This window comes from Microcaecilia unicolor, chromosome 3 (assembly GCF_901765095.1).
Source record: "Microcaecilia unicolor chromosome 3, aMicUni1.1, whole genome shotgun sequence".
NCBI classification, from domain to species: Eukaryota; Metazoa; Chordata; class Amphibia; order Gymnophiona; family Siphonopidae; genus Microcaecilia; species Microcaecilia unicolor.
Genome location: NC_044033.1, coordinates 456,869,318 through 456,892,726, shown reverse-complemented (window position 1 = coordinate 456,892,726; position 23,409 = coordinate 456,869,318). Strand labels below are relative to the sequence as shown.

Sequence of the window (23,409 nt, the reverse complement as noted above, 5' to 3'; positions counted from 1 at the left end):
TCCTGCTGAAGGCAGTAGTGAGATGTGAATGTGTGGACTGATGACCATGTTGCAGCCTTGCGAATCTCTTCAAAGGAGGCTGACTTTAAGTGAGCCACCGACGCAGCCATGGATCTAACATTATGAGCCGTGACATGGCCCTCCAGAGTCAGCCCAGCTTGGGCATAAGTGAAGGAAATGCAATCTGCTAGACAACTGGAGATTGTGTGTTTTCCGATGGTGACTCCCCTCCTGTTGGGATTGAAAGAAACAAACAACTAGGCGGGCTGTTTGAAGGGTTTCATCAGCTCCACGTAAAAGGCCAATGCTCTCTTGAAGTACAAGGTGTGCAAGCTGCTTTCGCCAGGGTGGGTATGAGGACGGGGAAAAAATGTTGGCAAGACAATTGACTGGTTCAGATGGAACTCAGACACCACCTTCGGCAGGAACTTAGGGTGTGTGCGGAGGACTACTCTTTGTGATGAAACTTATTGTAAGGTGCATCCACTACTAAGGCCTGAAGCTCACTGACCCTATGAGCTGAAGTATCAGCCACCACGAAAATGACCTTCCAGATCAAGTACTTCAGATGGCAGGAACTCAGAGATCCCATGACACTGGTGGAGGCTTGACAGGGGGCTTTGACAAAAGCAAACCTCTCATGAAGAAAACAACTAAAGGCTATCCACAGATAGGATTGCCCTCTACACTTCGATAAGCACTAATCTTGAGACCAGACTCTGATAAGTGTAGAAGGTATTCAAGCAGGGTCTGAGTAGGACAAGAAAGAGGATCTAGGGCCTTGCTGTCACATCATATGGCAAACCTCCTCCATTTAAAAGGGCAAAACCTTTTCGTGGAATCTTTCCTGGAAGCAAGCAAGACTCGGGAGACACTCTCTGAAAGACCCAAGGAGGCGAATTCTAAGCTCTCAACATCCAGGCCGTGAGAGCCAGAGACTGGAGGTTGAGAAGCAGAAGCGACCCCTCGTTCTGGGTTATGAGAGTTGGAAAACACTCCAATCTCCACGGTTCTTCGGAGGACAACTCCAGAAGAAGAGGGAACCAAATCTGATTTGGCTAGAAGGGAGCAATAAGGTCTTGCTTGAGTTTCAGCAAAGTCTTCCCTACTAGAGGTATGTGAGGATACACATACAGAAGGCCTGTTCCCCAATGTAGGAGAAAAGCATCTGACGCTAGTCTGTCGTGGGCCTGAAGCCTAGAACAGAACTGAGGGACCTTGTGATTGATCTGAGTGGTAAAAAGATCCACCAAGGGGGTGCCCCACACTCAGAAGATCTTGCGGGCTACGTCCATATTCAATGACCACTCGTGAAGTTGCATTGCCCTGTTCAGCCTGTCAGCCAGACTGTTGTTTATGCCTGCCAGATAAGTGTCTTGGAGAAACATGCTGTGACGGCGTGCCCAAAGCCACATCTGGATGGCTTCTTGACACAGAAGGCGAGATCCGGTGCCTCCCTGCTTGTTGGTATAATACATGGCAACCTGATTGTCTGTCTGAATTAAGATGATTTGGTTGGACAGCCGATTTCTGAAAGCCTTTAGAGTATTCCCGATCGCTCGCAATTCCAGGAGGTTGATCTGAAGACCTTTTTCCTGAAAGGACCAGGCTCCCTGTGCGTGAAGCCCATCTAAATGAACCCCCCCCCACTCCCACCCCATGAGAGATGCATCTGTTGTCAGCACTTTTTGTAGCTGAGGAATTTAGGAATTTGGAATGGTCGTCCCATGGTCAAATTGGATCAAATCGTCCACCACTGAATGGAATTCGAAAGTCGGTGGACAGTTGGATCACATCCTCTAGATCCCCCGCAGCTTGATACCACTGGGATGCTAGGGTCCATTGAGCTGATCTCATATGTAGACGTGCCATGGGCGTTACATGAACTGTGGAGGCTATATGCCCCAGAAGTCTCAACATCTGCTGAGTCGTGACCTGCTGAGATGCTCAAACTATGGACACCAAGGACAGACGGTTGTCTAACCTTGCCTCGGGGAGATAAGCTCAAGCTGTCTGTGTGTTCAGCAGTGCTCTAATGAATTCTAATTTTTGGACTGGGGTGAGATGGGACTTGGGATAATTTATGACAAACCCCAGTAGCTCCAGCACCTGAATAGTCATTCGCATGGACTCCAGAGCACCTTCCTTCGAGGTGCTCTTCAACAGCCAATTGTCAAGATAAGGGAACACACGCACTCCCAGTCTGCGTAGTGATGCTGCAACTAACGCAAGGCACTTTGTAAACACTCTGGGTGCAGACGCTAGACCAAAAGGCAGTACATGGTACTGAAAGTGCTGTGTTCCCAGCCGGAATCGAAGATACCTTCTGTGAGCTGGAAGTATCGAGATGTGTGTGTAAGAATCCTTTAAGTCCAGAGAGCATAGCTAATCGTTTGCCTGAATAACGGGAAGAAGGGTACCTAGAGGAATCACCCTGAAATTTTCTTTGAGCAGCTATTTGTTCAGGGCCCTGAGGTCTAAGATAAGATGAAATACACCCATCTTTCTGAGCATAAGGAAGTACTTGAATCTCTTTTCTTCGTCCCCTGGTGGAATGGGTTTCACTACATGGGCCTTTAGAAGGGAGTAACGTTCCTCTGCAAGCATTTCCCAATGCTGAGAATTGAGTTCTGAGGTTCTGGGAGGGCAACTTGGAGGAGATTGATGCCAATTGAAGGTGTATCCCTCCTGGGCAATTTGCAGGAGCCATCAGTCTGAGGTTGCAAGGGGCCAACTTTCTTGGTAAAAATTCAGCCTCCCTCTGACCAGCACGTCATCCAGAACAGGTACTTTTATTTCAGCTATGCACTGTTGCAGTCAGTCAAAAGTCCGTCCCCTGCTTAGACTGGGGAGCTAATTGGGACTTCTGGGCCAAGGACAGGAGCATGAGGCCTGGGCATGCTGAGAAAGGCATGTCAAGAAAAATGAACGGCTGATGCCTGAAAATCTCCGAGATGTGGAGGCCGCAGAAGGATTGGGCTGAGACAGGGACTTTATGGTGTCAGACCTTTTCTTAATGAGGTCAGCACCCTCTTCCACTTTGTCCCCAAAAAGACTCTCTTCAGCAGGGGATATCCGCCAGCTTTTCTTGAACATTTGGCTCTAGGTCTGAAACACACAGCCATGAGAGTCTGTGCACATCAATACCTAATGTAGAAAGTCTGGATGCCATGTCAGAAGCATCAAATGTTACTCCTTCTGCTTGGCTGCTAGCTGACTCAGCTCTGCAGCCTTCTCTGGAGACAGTGTCTGCAAACTCCGTCACACTGTGCACTAAGTCCTTCAAGTAGATGCTCATGTAGAGCTGGTAGGATTAGATACGAGAAACGACATCAAGATCTGAAATACTTTCCTCCCAAAACACTCTAAGAGTGCAAGAATACATTCTTTGTGGAAACGAGGTTCCCGAGATTCTGGCACTTTTGAGAGCAAATTCGACCACCATGGAACAGTGCAGAAGCTGTTACTTTTCAAATTTGAGAGCCTTCTGGACTCTATAGAGTCTGCTTTCTTCGGTACAGGCTGCAAAGTGTGAGGTGTCTTCCAACTCCTCATCTGTACAGTCTTAAGGATACAGTGCACGATCACAGTCAAGAGGGGAATCAATCAAGAATGTGTAACATCTCAGTCCCGGGCTCATCATTGATTTCCAACTTAAATGGGATGGCCTTAGTCATCTCCCTCAGAAAACTGACAAAAGAAAGCTCCTCTGAGGGATACTTTCTGCTTTCCTGTGGCACAGAAGGTTCTGAAGGTAGGTCAGCAAAGTACTCTTTATGAGAAATCTGAATCTGCACTTGAACTAGGCACATGTGCAGACTCTGGGTGAGAGTGTCAAGATATGGGTCCTCTCTTGCTCTCCAGGGCCACTGGGGTGGACAGCAGCACCAGATCACTCACTGCCAGTTCAAGGCACCAGTATTAACAACCTCCTGACAGGCAGGACGTAGGTCTCCAAGATGGGCTGCAGCAGCACTGAAACTGACAATGATGCCCTCGATGCCTTAGCATAGCAACGATCCAGGATATGTTCCAGATTCTCTTGTAACATGATCTAGAATAGCTACTTGGGGATAGGCATTGGTAAAGGCTGGGTCGATGCCAGCAAGGGGACAGTCTGCAAAGATGTTGGAGCTAAATCAGGGCCAGAATCCCAGCTTCAGGGAGACTGGCACATTAGCACCACTTCTACAGAAGGGGAGCAACCCTCTTGGCGCTGATGCTTCTCAAGTACTAGAAATGCAGTGTCCCAAAGCTCCTGGCACCGTGCTTTCAGGAGGACCGATATCGATGCTTCTTCACCTCCACTCAATGCTTGTCATCAGGATCCCTCATTGCCAAATTACTTTGGCCATGGGGTGGTTGACCACATCACAAACACTTGACAGAAAAAACAAGCCAGGTGAGTATAAAAGATTAACAAATTGGCATTCCCTGTAGCCTCAAAGATGTCAAAATTAATGTGCTCCAAATACAATATTTTTTAGCATTCAGTCTGAAAAATCCATGCTACATTGAAACTGAGTTAGTCATGCCCAATTATTCACAAGATGGCAACCTATACATAACTTTCTCCCACTAATCTTGTACTGAAATTACTGTGCTCAGAGATTTACTAATCTTGTACTGAAATTACTGTGCTCAGAGATTTACACATTGACACCTGATGCCAGAATTATCATACTCTGCATACTATGGTCTACTCCGCCCTGCTTCAAAGGAGTCAAAATTAAATTTTGAGCTATAAAACTGAAGAATTCAAATGGCCTAAATAAAGAAGCTTTATTAGCTCTTGTAAAAAGAATACTTTATTCAGTAATTACAACACCCAGACAAGCATATAAAGCCTGCTAGAACCAAAGACTAGTACAAAAGCCAGGTCAATATTCACTCACTTGAATAAACTTTCTGGAAATCAGAAATATAACACCTCAAAATGTACCAATCAGATATGACACAAGCATATTAACTGAGAACAAGCTTGAAGAATTTTTTTTTTGAGGGGGGGGGGGGGGGCAACTTTGGATTTAGCTCACTTTCGTTTCAGTTGTAGCTCAAAGCAAGTTACATTCAAGTGCACTAGGTATTTTCCTGTCCATGAAGGGCTTAAAAATCCAGGTACATACTTGAGGCAATGGAGGGCTTAAAAATCTAGGTACATACTTGAGGCAATGGAGAGTTAAGCTAGTTGCCTAAGATCAAAAGAAGCCAAGAGTAGGATTTGAACAAGGCATCCCTGGCTCTCAGCAGGCTGCTCTGATCATTAGGCTACTCCTTCATGCTTAAGATTTGCAGAAAAACAAAACATTCTGGTTTTGCTGCACAAATATCCAAACTGCTGTAAATAAACAATGATTCAACATTGCAAAAAGAAAAACAGATATTCAAGCTTTTTAAAATAAGCAAGCAGCAAATCACTAAAATTTAACATTAAGTCAGCCAGCGAACCACATTTTGATTTATTTAAACCTTTTTATATGCTGCCCTTCTCAAACAAACTAAAATGGAGCAAAACCGACCAAAGATACAAACGCTGTGGTTAAAACCAACTAGCAATCATGTAAAGCTTGCAGCTAATCTAGCAGTAAAATATTAACCTTTCAAAACAATAAACTTTGCAAGTTCAACTATCAAGCAAACCTTTGCTTTTTAAAGGACTGATGTAATGAAAATCTCCACTAATTTTTTTTAGAACAGAAGCAATAAAAAGTAGAGAGCACTGAAGTTAAAACAAAACAAAAATCTGTGCTACATTAGAATTGGGTGGTTAAACCAGGGCAAACTTTAATGACTGTTGAGCAGACTGGATGGACCATTCAGGTCTTTATCTGCCATCACTTACTATGCTTACTTCTGTGCTAAAGCAAAGATACTTACCTGTAGCAGGTATTCTCCGAGGAGAGCAGGCTGATTGTTCTCACATGTGGGTCCGTGTCCGCTGCAGCCCAGGAATCAGCATTTTGCCTGCAAAATAAATCAAAGTTTTGCTAGAGTCTTCTAGCATGCAAATTGCACGCACTGCGCATGCACGGACGATTTCCTGCCCATAGTGTGAGCGTGCTTCCTCAGTTTAATAGAAGCAACAAACAACAAGAACAAATAACTCCAAAGGGGAGGAGGGCAGGTTTCTGAGAACAATCAGCCTGCTGTCCTCGGAGAATACCTGCTACAGGTAAGTATCTTCGCTTTCTCCGAGGACAAGCAGGCTGCTTGTTCTCACATGTGGGGTATCCCTAGCATCCAGGCTCACTCAAAACAATGAACATTGGTCAATTGGGCCTCGCAACGGCGAGGACATAACATAGATTGACCTGAAACCATAAACAACAGAGTGCAGCCTGGAACAGAACTAAAATGGGTCTAGGGGGGTGGAGTTGGATTCTAAACCCTGAACAGATTCTGCAGCACTGACTGCCCAAACCGACTGTGCAGAGACAGGCTTACCCTCTACAAGGCGATAAGCACTAATTGCATTAAGGTGAACTCTTATGGAGTTGGTCTTGAGACCAGACTCTGACAATTGTAGAAGGTATTCAAGCAGGGTCTGTGTAGGAGAAGAAAGAGGATCTAGGGCCTTGCTGTCACACCAGATGGCAAACCTCCTTCATTTGAAAGAGTAACACCTCTTCGTGGAATCTTTCCTGGAAGCAAGCAAGACATGGGAAGACCCAAGGAGGCGAATTCTAAGCTCTCAACATCCAAGACGTGAGAGCCAGAGACTGGAGGTTGGGATGCAGAAGTGACCCCTCGTTCTGGGTCAGAGATTGGATGTCAGGTCATTTATCAATAAAATGCTCCTGTTGTCTCAGTCTTGAAGGCCCAGTGTTGCTCCTTTTTGTTTGTATACTTTCCTTGTATGCTGGTTACCCTCTCTGTTTGGCTTCTTCGGAGGTATTGGATTCATATATTGTTTACATTATTTACATCCAATCTCTGACCCCTGAGGCAGGCGTTCTTTAACACCGAAACACGGCTCATGTCGGGTCATTTATCAATAAAATACTCCTGTTGTCTCAGTCTTGAAGGCCAAGTGTTGCTCCTTTTTTTTCCCCCGAGTGTGAAGTCCATCTACATGAGCTCCCCAGCCCAGGAGGGATGCATCCATCATCAGCACCTTTTGAGGCTGAGGAATTTGGAATGATCGTCCCATGGGCTAATTGGGCCAGATTGACCACCACTGAAGAGAGTTCCGAAAGTCTGTGGACAGTCGGATAACATCCTCTAGATTCCCCGCGGCTTGATACCACTGGGAAGCTAGGGCCATTGAGCTGATCTCATATGTAGATGTGCCATGGGTGTTACATGAATTGTGGAGGCCTTGTGCCCCAAGAGTCTCAACATCTGCCAAGCTGTGACGTGCTGAGATGCTCGAACTGTGGACACCAGGGACAGGAGGTTGTCTGCCTGCATCTTGGGGAGATAAGGGTGAGCTGTCTTCGTGTCCAGTAGTGCTCCAATGAACTCCAATTTTTGAACAGGAGTGAGATGGGACTTGGTGTAATTTATTACAAACCCTAGAAGCTCTAGCACCTGAATAGTCATCTGCATGGACTCCAGAGCACCATTCTCCGAGGTACTCTTCACCAGCCAATCGTTGAGATAAGGGAACACATGCACTCCCAGTCTGAGAAGCAACGCTGCGACTACTGCTAGGCACTTTGTAAACACTCTGGGCGCAGACACCAGGCCAAAGGGCAGTACACAGTACTGAAAGTGCTGTGTTCCCAGCCGAAATCAAAGGTACTTCCTGTGAGCTGAAGTATCGAGATATGTGTGTAAGCATCCTTTAAGTGCAGAGAGCATAGCCAATCGTTCTCCTGAATCATGGGAAGAAGGGTGCCCAGGGAAACCATCCTGAACTTTTCTTGGACTAGGAATTTGTTCAGGGCCCTTAGGTCTAGGATGGGACGTATCCCCCGTTTTCTTTTGCACAAGGAAGTACCTGGAATAGAATCCCAACCCTTCTTCCCCTGGTGGAACGGTTTCGACCGCATGGGCCTTCAGAAGGGCGGAGAGTTCCTCTGCCAAGTACCTGCCCGTGCTGGGAGCTATATGAATGAGTTCCCAGTGTACAATTTGGAGGTCTGGATTCCAGATTGAGGGTATATCCTAACCGGATTATTTGAAGAGCCCAGCGGTCGGAGGTTATGAGAGGCTACCTTTGGTGAAAAAACATTAACCTTCCTCCAACCGGTAAGTCGTCCAGTACGGACACTGTTACTGTGGCTATGCTTCGCTGGAGCCAGTCAAAAGCCTGTCCCTTATATTTGCTGGGGAGCAGCAGGGGCCTTAGGCACACGCTGTTGACGAGAACGAGCGTGCTGGGGCTGAGCCTGAACAGGCTGTCGGATAGCACTGGCTTCTGGTTATAGAGAGAATTTTGTTTAAAGCGGCCTGCATCTTTCATCAAATGGTGTATGGTTTGACTTCTGTTTTTCTAATAAAAATATTGTTATTGTTATGTCTGGGAAAGTGAGCCCTTGTGCCCCGGCTGAGCACGGCAAAGATGGAGCAGCACCGCGCTCGGTCAGGCAGCCAGACAACCCCTAGCTTCACCTGGGAAGTGACCGCCGTTCCCCGGGAGTTGAGCCCCCAGGTGTAGGCGGCCACCAGGACTTCCGGAACCAGCGGGGTGAACGGCCACCAACCAGACAGGCGGGAAAGCTGACACAGTCCAGGAACCAGGAAGGCAGCAACACAGCAGTGTAGTCAGGAAACAATCCAAGGGTCAAAACACAGGGTCATAAGCTAACCGGCAGTAGAACACAGACGAGACCGCGACCTCTACAGCAATAGAAGCCGAAGCATGGACGGACTAGTGGCAGGGCTTGAAATAGTGCAGGAATTAGGCTCAAACATGTGCAGCTGTTCCAAGATGGCTGCCTCCATCAGAGGAGATGTCCTACGCCCAAATATGGGCTTCCTTCCTGAAGCCGCCCAAGTCCAAGATGGCTGCCACAACCTAAGACGCCCATCTCCAAGATGGCTGCCCTATCCTGGAGATGCCCAAATCCAAGATGGCCACCACATCCTCGAATGCCCATACCCTGCGCAAGCAGGGTGTACACCTGGAGGAGTGTAACAGAGTGTAACAGTTATTCCTTTATTTGGGATGTCTTCTTGGATGTTTGATAGACTAATTTTTCGTCCGCCTTCTTGTAACCATTTGCAATACGTAAGTGTGGCTAGAGCAGTAAGTATTTCTCTTTGGAATTTGTTTCCAATTTCCTTACAACTTGAGCAGAACTATTGGACTTTTAGGAAAAAGCTTAAGATATTTCTTTTTGGTTGCTCATAATCTACTACTACTACTACTACTACTATTTAGCATTTCTATAGCGCTACAAGGCATACGCAGCGCTGTACAAACATAGAAGAAAGACAGTCCCTGCTCAAAGAGCTTACAATCTAATAGACAAAAAATAAATAAAGTAAGCAAATCAAATCAATTAATGTGAACGGGAAGGAAGAGAGGAGGGTAGGTGGAGGCGAGTGGTTACAAGTGGTTACGAGTCAAAAGCAATGTTAAAGAGGTGGGTTTTCAGTCTAGATTTAAAGGTGGCCAAGGATGGGGCAAGACGTAGGGGCTCAGGAAGTTTATTCCAGGCGTAGGGTGCAGCGAGACAGAAGGCGCGAAGTCTGGAGTTGGCAGTAGTGGAGAAGGGAACAGATAAGAAGGATTTATCCATGGAGCGGAGTGCACGGGAAGGGGTGTAGGGAAGGACGAGTGTGGAGAGATACTGGGGAGCAGCAGAGTGAGTACATTTATAGGTTAGTAGGAGAAGTTTGAACAGGATGCGAAAACGGATAGGGAGCCAGTGAAGGGTCTTGAGGAGAGGGGTAGTATGAGTAAAGCGACCCTGGCGGAAGATGAGACGGGCAGCAGAGTTTTGAACTGACTGGAGAGGGGAGAGGTGACTAAGTGGGAGGCCAGCAAGAAGCAGATTGCAGTAGTCTAAACGAGAGGTGACAAGGGTGTGGATGAGGGTTTTGGTAGAGTGCTCGGAAAGAAAGGGGCGGATTTTACGGATGTTGTAAAGAAAGAAACGACAGGTCTTGGCGGTCTGCTGGATATGAGCAGAGAAGGAGAGAGAAGAGTCAAAGATGACCCCAAGGTTTCGAGCTGAGGAGACAGGGAGAATGAGAGAGCCATCAACAGAAATAGAAAACGGGGGGAGCGGGGAGGTGGGTTTGGGGGGGAAAATGAGAAGCTCGGTTTTGGTCATATTTAATTTCAGGTGGCGTTGAGACATCCAGGCAGCAATGTCAGACAAGCACGCTGAAACTTTGGTTTGGATGCAAGGTGAGATATCAGGGGTAGAAAGGTAGATTTGGGAGTCATCAGCATAGAGGTGGTAGGAAAAGCCATGGGATGAGATTAATGAACCAAGGGAAGAAGTGTAGATAGAAAAGAGGAGGGGACCAAGAACAGAACCCTGGGGTACGCCGACAGGCAGAGGGATAGAAGTAGAAGAGGATCCACCAGAGTGAACACTAAAGGTGCGGAGGGAGAGGTAGGAAGAGAACCAGGAAAGGACAGAGCCCTGGAATCCAAGTGAGGACAGGGTATCGAGAAGTATGCTGTGATCGACAGTGTCAAAAGCAGCGGAAAGATCAAGAAGAATGAGGATGGAATATTGACCTCTGGATTTAGCCAGTAATAGGTCATTGGAGACTTTAGTAAGCGCAGTTTCGGTTGAGTGGAGAGGGCGAAAACCAGATTGTAATGGGTCAAGAATAGCATGTGAGGAGAGAAAATCAAGGCAGCGGCGGTGAACAGCACGCTCAAGTAATTTGGAGAGAAAAGGAAGGAGGGAGATGGGTCGGTAATTAGAGGGACAAGTAGGGTCAAGTGAAGGCTTCTTAAGGAGAGGTGTGACCACAGCATGTTTAAAGGCAGCAGGGACAGTCGCAGTGGAAAGTGAGAGGTTGAGAATGTGACAGATAAAAGGAATAAGAGTAGGAGAGATGGCATTAAGAAGGTGGGTGGGAATGGGATCAGAGGAACAGGTGGTACATTTTGAGGAAGAAAGGAGAAGTGTAGTTTCCTCAATAGTAACTTCAGGAAAGGAGGAAAGGGAATGAGGGGAAGGAGAGAGAGGGGAACGGACTAGTGGAGGGAGAGCTGGTGAGGTAGAGAAAGCAAGGTTTATCTTTTGAACCTTGTTGTGAAAGAATTCAGCAAGGGTCTGAGGAGATAGTGAAGGGGGAGTTGGGGGAGGGGGCACCTTGAGGAGAGAGTTCAATGTGGTGAAGAGAAGTCGAGGATTAGAGCCAAGAGAGTTGGTCAGTTGGATATAATAATCCTGTTTGGCACGTAAAAGAGCAGATTGGAAGGAGGTCAGCATGAACTTAAAGTGTAAGAAATCGGCAAGGGCCCGAGATTTCCGCCAGAGGCGTTCGGCGGAGCGGGTACAGGAACGTAGGTAGCGGATATTAGAAGTCAGCCAAGGTTGGGGTTTTGTACGCCTTACAGGGCGGGTCACCAAAGGTGCAAGAGTGTCTAAGGCAGAGGATAGAGTATTGTTGTAAGAAGAAACAGCCTCGTTGACAGACGTGGATGGTGCCACAGTAGAGAGGAGGTTTGAAACATGGGAGGATAGAGATGAAGGGTCAATGTCGTGAAGATTCCTAGATAAATTAGATAGGATAGGACGGGACTGGGAGGGAGGAGATTTAAGTGTGAAAGTTATAAGATGGTGATCAGAGAGGGGAAGATCGGAGGCAAGGAAACTAGAGGGTGAACAGTTGGAGGAGAAGATGAGATCTAGACAGTGACCATTTTGATGAGTGGGGGAGGTGGAGCATAGTTGGAGATTAAAGGACGACGTTAAAGCGAGTAACTTGGAAATATAAGAGTTGGAAGGATCATTAGCAGGAATATTAAAGTCACCAAGGATGAGAGAGGGGGAGGAAGGATCATGGAAGAAGGCAAGCCAGGCATCAAAGTCACTGAGAAAGGATGAAAGGGACTTATCAGGGGGACGATAAATGACCGCTATTCGAAGAGGCAGAGGAGAGAAAAGGCGGATAGAGTGGACTTCAAAGGAGGAAAAACAGTGAGATTGAGGTGGAAGAAGGGGTTGAAATCTGGAGGAGGGAGAGAGAAGTAGTCCAACACCGCCCCCACGGCCAGCAGGGCGAGGAGTATGTGAAAATAGATGACCGCCATGGCACAGGGCTGCGACTGAAGCAGAGTCATCAGAGGGCAGAGTCTGTATTTTGCTATTATGAGTTTGGTGAATTGAATTTTTTAGTTTAAACTTTGTATTTTTTCATGTTATTAATTTTTATAATATTGTTTACTGTAAACATTATTCCAACCTTGGGGCTCTAGCAGTCTATAAGTATTCTATTAGTATAGGTGATGAGTCCCCTCAGTGAACCAAAGACCTTGAGTGCAAAACCCATTCATGTGAGTTCCCCAACCCAGGTCAGATGCATCTGTCAGCGTCTTGTGTGGAGAAGGAATTTGGAATGGAAGACCCAGGACCAGACTGGGTCAAATTGTCCACTTCAAGAGTGACTCTATGAGTTCAAGAGTGACAGAAATGATGTCCGATAGATTGCACCCATGGGAAGCCACTGGGTCTATCTCAAATGGAGACATGTCATGGGAGCGACATGCATAGTAGAGTCCATGTCACCTAACAACCTCAACACCTGCTGGGCCATGACCTGGTGGCTCTGTCAATCCTGATGAGTGATGCTGACCATATCACCCCTGGTATATGGAAAGAAGGCTCGAGTCTGAACTCCAATGAATGCTAATTGCTGAAATGGAAACAGATAAAACATCAGGTAGTTAATTACAAACCCTAGTAACTCCAGCACCCGAATGGTTCTCTGCACGAATTCTTGAGCGCCCTCCTGGGATGTGGTCTTCATCTGGGTAGGGAAACATATGCACTCTCAGGCTGCATACCACTGCAACTACAGCAAGTCACTTTGTGAATACTCTGGGAGTGGATGCAAAGCTAAAATGCAGGATTCAATACTAGTAGTAGCATTTCCCTACTCGAAATCAGATATACTTCCTATGAGAGAGACATATTTTTATGCGGGTATCAGCATCCTTCAAGTCCTGAAATCGTGGCAAGTATATCATATTTCAAGTTGGAAAACCATCCTGAACTTGTGGAGTGGAGGAGTGGCCTAGTGGTTAGGGTGGTGGACTTTGGTCCTGGGGAACTGAGTTCGATTCCCACTTCAGGCACAGGCAGCTCCTTGTGACTCTGGGCAAGTCACTTAACCCTCCATTGCCCCATTTCAGCCGCATTGAGCCTGCCATGAGTGGGAAAGCGCGGGGTACAAATGTAACTAAAATAAAAAAAAAATCCTGAACTTGTCTTTGATCAGATATATTTCAGGGCCCTTAGGTCTAAGATGAGACAAAATCTTCCCCCCCCCCCCCCCCCCCCCAGTTTTCTTGGTCATGAGGAAGTACTTGGAAGAGAATCCCTTCCCTTCTTCCACCAGTGGCATGGTCTCGACTGTGTGGGCCTTTAGAAGGGAAGCATCCCTCTTCAACCACGTCCTGGTGCTGAGAGCTGTACTTTGATGCTCTTGGTGGGCTATTTGGAGGTAGCTCTTGCCAATGAAGGACCCCCTATTTCAAGAAGACACTGGTCTGTCACTCTAGACCTAGAAAGCAAATCAGCTGTACTATAATACCACTAACTTTCGAGAGTCACACAAGGGCCTACCTATGAAAAGGCAGAACTGTAAACACTGCAGTGGGCAACAGAATATCAATACACCTACTAGGAAAACTAAACAACCCAGATTAATACAGATCAATCCTATAAGGACAATAACACAGACTCTGGTTTTTTTTTCACATACATAAACAGACCCTCACCAAATACAGAATAAGTAACCGTGAACAAAAAAAATAGAAATATGTAGACAAAACTTTTGCTGAAACCACAACATACTGGACTCTGCATACAGTATACACCAGAGAAATAGAAGTAAAGTTTCATGCCACTCTGTATTGTGCTCTCTCTCTCTCTCTATATATATATATATAAACAGAGCAGATGTAAATTTTAAAAACTTACACAAATTAAAAATAAATAAATGAAACAAAAATAAATAAGGCCATCCAGGATCTCTTATCTATCTCTCTTCCCGTTCATCCAACATTGCCCAGGTATCTCTCTTGCCCCCCTCCAACCATCCAACATTGCTCCTCTGTCTCCCTACCCCCATCAAGCATTGCCCTGTCTGTTCTCTTCCTACCCCCATCTCATCTTTCTTCCCATTCCCTACCTCTAGCATTGCCTCATATCTTTTTCCTACCCACCCATTCACTTAATCCCAGTCATACTTGCTTATGGGCACCTCCATCCAGCCACTACCTTCTTGATTCTGTGGCAGCAGCAACAAAGAGAAACCACAAGCTTCCCTTCCTCCTGCTCACTCACTTGTTTGCCCATCCACCTGACCCACTATCTTGCGGACTCAGTGGCTACAAACAGAAACCATGCGTAGGGCCGTACAGTTGTGCATGTCACTGCCGGTTCTGCTGGTCTCCCTCACCTCTCATAGTAAACATAGTAGATGACAGCAGAAAAAGACCTGCACGGTCCATCCAGTCTGCCCAAGAAGATAAATTCATATGTGCTACTTTTTTATTTGTACTGTCCTCTTCAGTGCACAGACTGTATAAGTCTGGCCAGCCCTATCCCCACCTCCCAACCACCAACCCCGCCTCCCAACCACCAGCTCTGGCACAGACCATATAAGTCTGCCCAGCACTATCCTCGCCTCCCAACTACCAGTCCCGCCTCCCACCACCAGCTCTGGCACAGACTGTATAAGTCTACCCAGCACTAGTCCCGCCTCCCAATCACCAGCTCTGCCACCCATTCTAGGCTAAGCTCCTGAGGATCCCTTCCTTCTGCACAGGATTCCTTTATGTTTATCCCACGCATGTTTGAATTCCGTTACCATTTTCATCTCCACCACCTCCCGCGGGAGGGCATTCCAAGTATCCACCATCCTCTCCGTGAAAAAATACTTCCTGACATTCTTCTTGAGTCTGCCCCCTTCAATCTCATTTCATGCCCTCTCGTTCTACCGCCTTCCCATCTCTGGAAAAGGTTTGTTTGCGGATTAATACCTTTCAAATATTTGAACGTCTGTATCATATCACCCCTGTTTCTCCTTTCCTCCACAGTATACATGTTCAGGTCAGCAAGTCTCTCCTCATACGTCTTGTAACACAAATCCCATACCATCCTCATAGCTTTTCTTTGCACCGCTTCAATTCTTTTTACATCCTTAGCAAGATACGGCCTCCAAAACTGAACACAATACTCCAGGTGGGGCCTCACCAACGACTTGTACAGAGGCATCAACGCCTCTTTTCTTCTGCTGGCCACACCTCTCTCTATACAGCCTAGTAACCTTCTAGCTACGGCCACCGCCTTGTCACACTGTTTCATCGCCTTCAGATCCTCAGATACTATCACCCCAAGATCTCCATGATGTAATTTCCTCATGGGGGGAGGGAAAACAACAAAGCTGGCAGTGGCGTGCAGAGCTCTATGGCCCCACCACAGGGTTTCTGTTTATTTGCAGTCACTGAGGGAAGCAGCAGATCAGGCAGGCAGGCGAACTGGGGGGGGGGGGGGATTTGTTGTCACGGATGACTTTGGAAGACAGCAGCCCGACAGGTGAGCAAGCGGGGTCAAGGAAAAAGGGAAGGTCACGGTTAGGCTTGGGAGGCTTAGCCTCCCCAAGCCTTTTATACAGGGTACCTATGCAGCTCTGGGTAACAAAAAGAACTCTTAACAAATTACAAAAAATCAGGAAGAACAAATCCAACAAACCAAGTTAAACCATAAACTCACTATAATAAACTTGGGTTCAAAATAATTTATCTTTTTTTATATATGCACTTTAAGGGAGCAGTTATTGTGATGGCAAGATTGGAATGGATGAATGATATGTGATTTTAATGAAGCACAAGCACGAGCACAATATACCCCAAGGGAAGTGAAATAACTGTGTGAATATATGTGTATATCGCATTGTGGGTTGGATTATGTAAGATATGTGGGAGAAGTGAGATCAGGGTGTCATGAATTAACATATACCTCCTTTAGGTTCAAACAAATGTTGTATTGTATGTTCTATTATCTATGTATCGGATGGTAATATGGAATGCACCATAATGTATGGGCGGAGGTTTGAGCTCAAGCCTAACAGTATTTAATGTGAGTAGTTTATGACCTATACATATTTATTATAGATATATGCATACACTGGTGATAAAGATCTACTTGGGCTCAGCTGTATGTACACACACAAATATTAGGAGGCGGAACATCGTATGTGCAATGATGATTCCTTTGTGACACCACCACATATTCCTCTTGGGGATATAATGGGTGTAAACGGTATGGTCTGAGCACATTTAAAACACTTTATAATATTTATAGCATTTTAAAGTGCATATATAAAAAAAAGATAAATTATTTTGAACCCAAGTTTATTATAGTAAGAGAAAGAACTGACATAATACGAAGCTACACTTTCCTCCAGTCATTGAGAGGGAACACTGACTAGCAGGCAGTGCAGTGAGGGAGGTGATCAGTACGTGGGAGCAATTGAGAGGAGAGGCCTCATTGTATATACAATACATCTGATCCCTTGTTTCCTAGTTTTCCATGATTCTTCAGAATTTAATTCTGTGCTAAATGTAAAAATTTGTGGTGGTTGCTGTATCATTGCAGAAAACTAGAAACTGTATCTGACTCATATTTACAAACATGTGATGAATTTTTTAAGAAATTGCAACAGCTTTTCTCAGCAGTTTTTCACTTTTTAAGGAAATTTGCTCTGGCTTTTATAAGCATAGGAAAAAACCCCAGAAAGCAGACAAATAAAAGGCTTGGTGTTAAAAAAAAAATTTACTTTGAGGAAAGTAATACAAATTAGTTTAGATAAATTGTGATAAGTTTAACATTCTTACCCAGTCATAAGAAACAATCCAGCAGCCTCTAGCTATTCCTAGCATTACATTCAGAGTACGCCGTGGGCTTCCAGCAACTACATGGGTAGTAGTTTCACAAACGTGGTCTGAAAATAAAAAGCCTCCAAATTTGTTCACTACTTGAATAACAGCATTCTGTTTCCTACAAAAATAAAAAGCAAAACAAAAATAAGCAAAAATGTCAATTATAAATACATAAATAGAAAAAAAACAGTAAATGCATAAAAATTACAAGTATTTTATACTATTTGCATTATAGGGTTTTGATTGACTCTGGGTCTGACTATGTAACATAAGCTTTTCTATCACACAAGATTGGAAGAAGGAAGAAACAATCAGAACTGGTGGTGCCCTACAGCACCAGCTTCTTCAAGCAAAGTATCCCCTAAGTCAAATAAATTTCAACCAAGTAATGTCATGTTCCAATCAGCTCTGGCAGATGCACATTGACATATTCTAATCAAGAAATAGAAAATAAAGTTACTTCCTACCTTTGTTGTCTGGTCATTTTACTTTTCTAATCATGTTGGTCCCAGAATCCGGTTTCTGTTTTTCTCTATCTTCGCTTAACTTTCTTCACATGGACTCCAATTCATTTGACATTTCTTTTCTTCCTGTCCATTATCTATCTCCCTTTTCTGTGCCCCTATCTTTACCCATTCCCAGTATCACTGCTCTCTCTGTGTCTCTTCCTTCCAAGCCATACATCATCTCCTCTCAGAGTGTGTATGTATTGCTCTCTCCACAGCCATGCAGCATCTACTTTGTATGTGTGGAGGTGTTGATGCCCCTGTATAAGTCATTGGTGAGGCCCCACCTGAAGTATTGTGTTCAGTTTTGGAGGCCGTATCTTGCTAAGGATGTAAAAAGAATTGAAGCGGTGCAAAGAAAAGCTACAAAAATGGTATGGGATTTGCGTTACAAGACGTATAAGGAGAGACTTGCTGACCTGAACATGTATACCCTGGAGGAAAGGAGAAACAGGGGTGATATGATACAGACGTTCAAATATTTGAAAGGTATTAATCCACAAACGAACCTTTTCCGTAGATCGGAAGGCGGTAGAACTAGAGGACATGAAATGAGATTGAAGGGGGCAGACTCAAGAAAAATGTCTGGAAGTATTTTTTCACGGAGAGAGTGGTGGATACTTGGAATGCCCTCCCGCGGGAGGTGGTGGAGATGAAAACGGTAACAGAATTCAAAAATGCGTGGGATAAACATAAAGGAATCCTGTTCAGAAGGAAGGGATCCTCAGAAGCTTAGCAGAGATTGGGTGGCAGCACCAGTGGTTGGGAGGCGGGGCTAGTACTGGGCAGACTTCTATGGTCTGTGCCCTGAAAATGGCAGATGCAAATCAAGGTCAGGTATACACATAAAGTAGCACATATGAGTTTATCTTGCTGGGCAGACTGGATGGTCCGTACAGGTCTTTCTCTGCCGTCATCTTCTATGTTACTATGAGGCACATTTTCAAAGCACTTAGATTTACATAGTAACCTATGGAACTTTGTAAGTCTAAGTGCTTTGAAAATGAGCCCCTGTGTGTGTGTGCGCGCACCCCCCTTCTTGCCATGTAACATCCCCCCCCCCCCCCCCCCATCGAACATCAGCCCTCTATTTCTCTCTTTTCCTGTCCTGACTATTCAAGTATTTCCTTTCTGTCTCTCTTTCCCCTTCCAACATTGCCCCTCTGTCTTTCTCCCACCACCTTCCAGGTATGTCCATGCTCTCTCCCCCCTCCCTACCCATCCACTATTGTCTTTTTTTCTCCTCCCCCACATCCAGTATCACCCCTCTGTCTCTTTCCCCTACCACCATTGTCCTGTCTCTCTAGTGGGGGATGGGAGGAAAGAGCATCACCTCATGTCTTCCCCTCACCCTACCATCTCATATTGCCCCATCTCTCTCTCTGGTTCCCCGCTATCAACCTCCACTATTGCCAAACCTCTTTCCCTTCTACCTCTACTACCAATGTTGCCCCATCTCTCTTTATCCTACCCCACCCCTTTCCTTCACAATTACCTCCCACACACCTCTTCACTCACTAGTCCCTGATGCATTCCCCTCCCTGCTGCCACTTGTTCACCTGCAGGGTCACTGCCTTCCTGTGCATGAAGCAGCACCAAGAAATAGCAACTGCATCCTTCCCCTCCCTGCTTCGTACCTGCTGCCTCCAGGACTCTATGGATGCATGCTTCAATCAAACCACAGCATTCTGCATGCCACTTGCAGCTGGTCAGTCCAGCCTTCTATGATGTAACTTCCTGAATTGGAGGGGCAGGATTGACAAGAGCCACCAGCTGCATGCACAAGGCTATGGCCCCTCACCTCATTTTGTTTTACTCATAGCAAATCAGCCACGGTGTGGGGAAGGCAGTGTGAAAAAATAGGTAGGTGGCATTGACGGGAAGGTAAAATTATGTATCATACCTGATAATTTTCTTTCCATTAATCATAGCTGATCAATCCATAGACTGGTGGGTTGTGTCCATCTACCAGCAGGTGGAGATAGAGAGCAATCCTTTTGCCTCCCTATATGTGGTCATGTGCTGCCGGAAACTCCTCAGTATGTCGATATCCAAGCTCCATCCGCAGGACTCAGCACTTAGAGAATTACACCCACAAAGGGACACTCTGCCCAGCTCACCACCGCCGAAACGGAGGAGGGGAATTAACCCAGCTCATCCCCACACAAGTGGGGGAGGGGAATCCGTCCAGCTCATCCCCGCGGAGCGGGGGAGGGACACCACACCCGCCGATGCGGGGGGATCTGGCTTATCCTGCAACTGCAACCGCGGGAGGAGCTGACTGACCCTAACACCGCCGAAGCGGGAGGGGTACAAAGCTGCCCTACTGCCGCACGAAGCGGGAGGGAGCGCCGGCAGAATTTAAGTCTCAATCCAGCCCCGTAAAACGGAGGGGAGAGGAATGCAGCAGCTCACTGTAACACAAATTTGTCTCAACTCTTGAAGAATCCATTGAAAAACTTGAACACGAAGTCCTCCTGAACAGGAACTGAAGACTAAACTTGAACCTGAAATGCAACCAGAATATAAACAATACAGATATCTGGGAGGGGCTATGGATTGATCAGCTATGATTAATGGAAAGAAAATTATCAGGTATGATACATAATTTTACCTTCCATATCATCATGCTGATCAATCCATAGGCTGGTGGGATGTACCGAAGCAGTACTCACCCAGGGCGGGACATTGAAATCCCTGACCGCAACACTGAAGCTCCAAACCGGGCCTCCGCCCGAGCAGCCACAGCCAAGCGGTAATGCCTGGAGAAGGTATGGGCCGATGCCCAAGTTGCCGCCTTGCAAATCTCTTCCAAGGAGACGGACCCGGCCTCTGCCAACGAGGCCGCCTGAGCTCTAGTGGAGTGAGCCTTCAGCTGGATAGGCGGCACCTTCCCCGCGGCCACATAAGCCGCTGCAATGGCCTCCTTGACCCATCTTGCCACTGTAGGCTTAGAAGCCTGCAGACCCTTAGGAGGACCTGCAAACAGGACAAACAGATGATCCGATTTCCGGAAATCATTGGTCACTTCCAAGTATCTGATGATGACTCGTCTCACATCCAGATATTTGAGAGCAGAGTATTCCTCTGGGTAGTCCTCCCTACGAAAGGAAGGGAGACAGAGCTGCTGATTCACATGGAAGCGAGAAACAATCTTGGGCAGGAAGGAAGGCACTGTGCGAATAGTCACTCCTGCCTCAGTGAACTGCAGAAAAGGCTCTCGACATGAGAGTGCCTGGAGCTCGGAAACTCTTCTGGATGAAGTGATAGCCACCAAAAAGACTGCTTTCAACGTCAGGTCTTTCAGAGATGCCCTAGACAAGGGTTCAAAAGGCGGCTTCTGCAAGGCTCTTAGCACCAGGTTGAGATTCCACGCAGGCACCACTGAGTGCAGAGGAGGGTGCAGGTGATTAACTCCCTTGAGAAAGCGCACCACATCTGGCTGCGAAGCCAGGGAAGCACCCTTCAGGCGGCCCCTGAAGCAAGTCAGAGCCGCTACCTGGACTTTAAGGGAACTGAGCGACAGGCCTTTCTCCAGACCTTCTTACAGGAACGCCAACACTGAAGAAATTGGAGCAGTGAAGGGAGAAAGTGATCCTGCTTCACACCACGCTGCAAAGGTACGCCAAACCCTGGCGTAAGCAGTAGAAGTAGAGCGCTTCCTCGCTCTCAGCATAGTGGCGATGACCTTGTCTGAGAAGCCCTTCTTTCTCAGACGCTGCCGCTCAATAGCCAGGCGTAAGACCAAAGGGGGAGGGATCCTCCATCACCACGGGACCCTGATGTAACAGGCCCTGCTCCACTGGCAGCCGCAGAGGATCGTCGACTGAGAGCCTGATCAAGTCCGCATACCAGGGACGTCTGGGCCAGTCCGGACCCACCAGGATTATCCGGCCCGGATGCTTTGCCACCCGGTCCAGCACCCTGCCCAACATGGGCCAGGGCGGGAAAACATAGAGAAGCTCCTGTGTCGGCCACTGTTGGAGAAGAGCATCTCCTCCCAGGGATCGAGGGTCCCGTCCTCTGCTGAAAAAGCACGGCACTTGGCAATTGGCCGATGACGCCATCAGATCTAGGCTCGGCTGGCCCCAGCGCTTCGTGATGTCCAAGAACGCCTGAGCAAATAGCTGCCACTCTCCGGGCTCCAAGGTATGGTGACTGAGAAAGTTCGCCTTGACATTCATGACTCCGGCAATGTGGGCCGCTGACAGCTGTTCCAGGTTCGCTTCCGCCCACTGGCATAGATTCATGGCCTCCTTGGCTAGAGGGGCGCTCTTGGTACCTCCCTGGCGGTTGACATAGGCCACAGCCGTGGCATTGTCCGACAGGACCCGTACTGGCTTCAACGCCAGTACCGGGATGAACTCCAAAAGCACCAACCGAATGGCTCTGAGTTCCAGGAGGTTGATAGACCACTTTGCCTCTGCAGGAGACCAGAGCCCCTGCGCTGTCCTTCCCAAGCAGTGGGCTCCCCAGCCCGACAAAGAGGCGTCCGTTGTGACGACAATCCACTCCGGGGTCACCAGAGGCATTCCTGCAGACAACTTGTCTGTCTGCATCCACCAGCTCAGCGCCTTGCGCACTGCCGGGACCAAGGGAAGGCGCACAGCATAATCCTCCGACATCGGAGTCCAGCGCTGCAGCAGAGAGAGTTGTAGTGGTCTCATATGAGTCCTGGCCCAGGGCACTACTTCCATCGTGGCCGTCATAGAGCCCAACAGCTGCACATAGTCCCAAGCCCGAAGAGGAGAGGCTACTAGGAACTGGTCCACCTGAGCCTGAAGTTTGACAATCCGATTGTCTGGCAGGAACACTCTGCCCACTTGGGTGTCGAATCGAACTCCCAGATACTCCAGGGACTGAGTCGGGCGCAGCTGGCTCTTCTCCCAGTTGATGATCCACCCCAGGGAGCTCAAAAGAGCAACCACCCGGTCCACAGCTTTGCCGCACTCTGCATAAGAGGGGGCTCGGATCAACCAGTCGTCCAGATAAGGATGGACTTGTACTCCTTCCTTTCGCAGGAAGGCCGCGATGACCACCATTACTTTGGAGAAGGTCCGCGGAGCAGTAGCCAACCCGAAAGGGAGGGCTCTGAACTGGAAGTGTCGGCCCAGGACTGCAAAACGCAGAAAGCGTTGATGAGGAGGTCAGATGGGAATATGCAGGTACGCTTCCTTGATGTCCAAGGAAGCCAAGAACTCTCCTGCCTTCACTGCCGCTATAACAGAGCGGAGAGTCTCCATGTGAAAGTGCCGCACTTACAAGGCCCGATTGACCCCTTTGAGGTCGAGGATAGGGCTGGACAGAACCTCCTTTCTTTGGTACCACAAAGTAAATGGAGTAACGTCCCTTGCCAATCTGATTTTCTGGCACCGGAACGACCGCACCCAGGCGTATCAGGTTGTCCAAGGTCTGCTGCACTGCCACAGCTTTGACCGGAGACTTGCAGGGAGAGAGTACAAACCCGTCTCTTAAGGGTCGGCAGAACTCTAACTTGTAGCCGTCTCTGATGACTTCCAGCACCCAAGCGTCTGAAGTTACTCTGGTCCACTCGCCCAGAAACGAGGACAGGCATCCTCCAATCTGCACTGGGCCATGGAACAGGACCCCGTCATTGGGTATGAGACCCTGGGGGAGGACTGGAGGGCGTACCTCCGGGACGGCGGTCTCTGCGAAAGGAATGCTGCTTGGGGGAGAAGTTCCTTTTGAAGGAAGAGGGGGCAGAGGAGCCCGACTTGGCCGGGCGGTACCGACGGGCTTCCTGAAACCGTCCTCTGGAGATACCGGGGCGAGCACTGGCCCGAGCCTGACCTCTGGTAACCTCTTGCCCTTAGACGTGCCGAGATCGGTCACGATTTTGTCCAGCTCGACCCC

General features: G+C 47.4%; 1 protein-coding gene across 1 annotated transcript in view; it reads right to left on the bottom strand.

The window, feature by feature from the left end:
* The window catches only part of MCPH1 (microcephalin 1), a 629,434-nt gene that overhangs the window by 398,008 nt on the left and 208,017 nt on the right, over window positions 1-23,409 (bottom strand). The window contains exon 11 of the mRNA XM_030198944.1: window positions 16,985-17,147. Coding sequence (XP_030054804.1) covers window positions 16,985-17,147 — 163 coding nt within the window. The remainder of the gene's footprint in view (window positions 1-16,984; window positions 17,148-23,409) is intronic.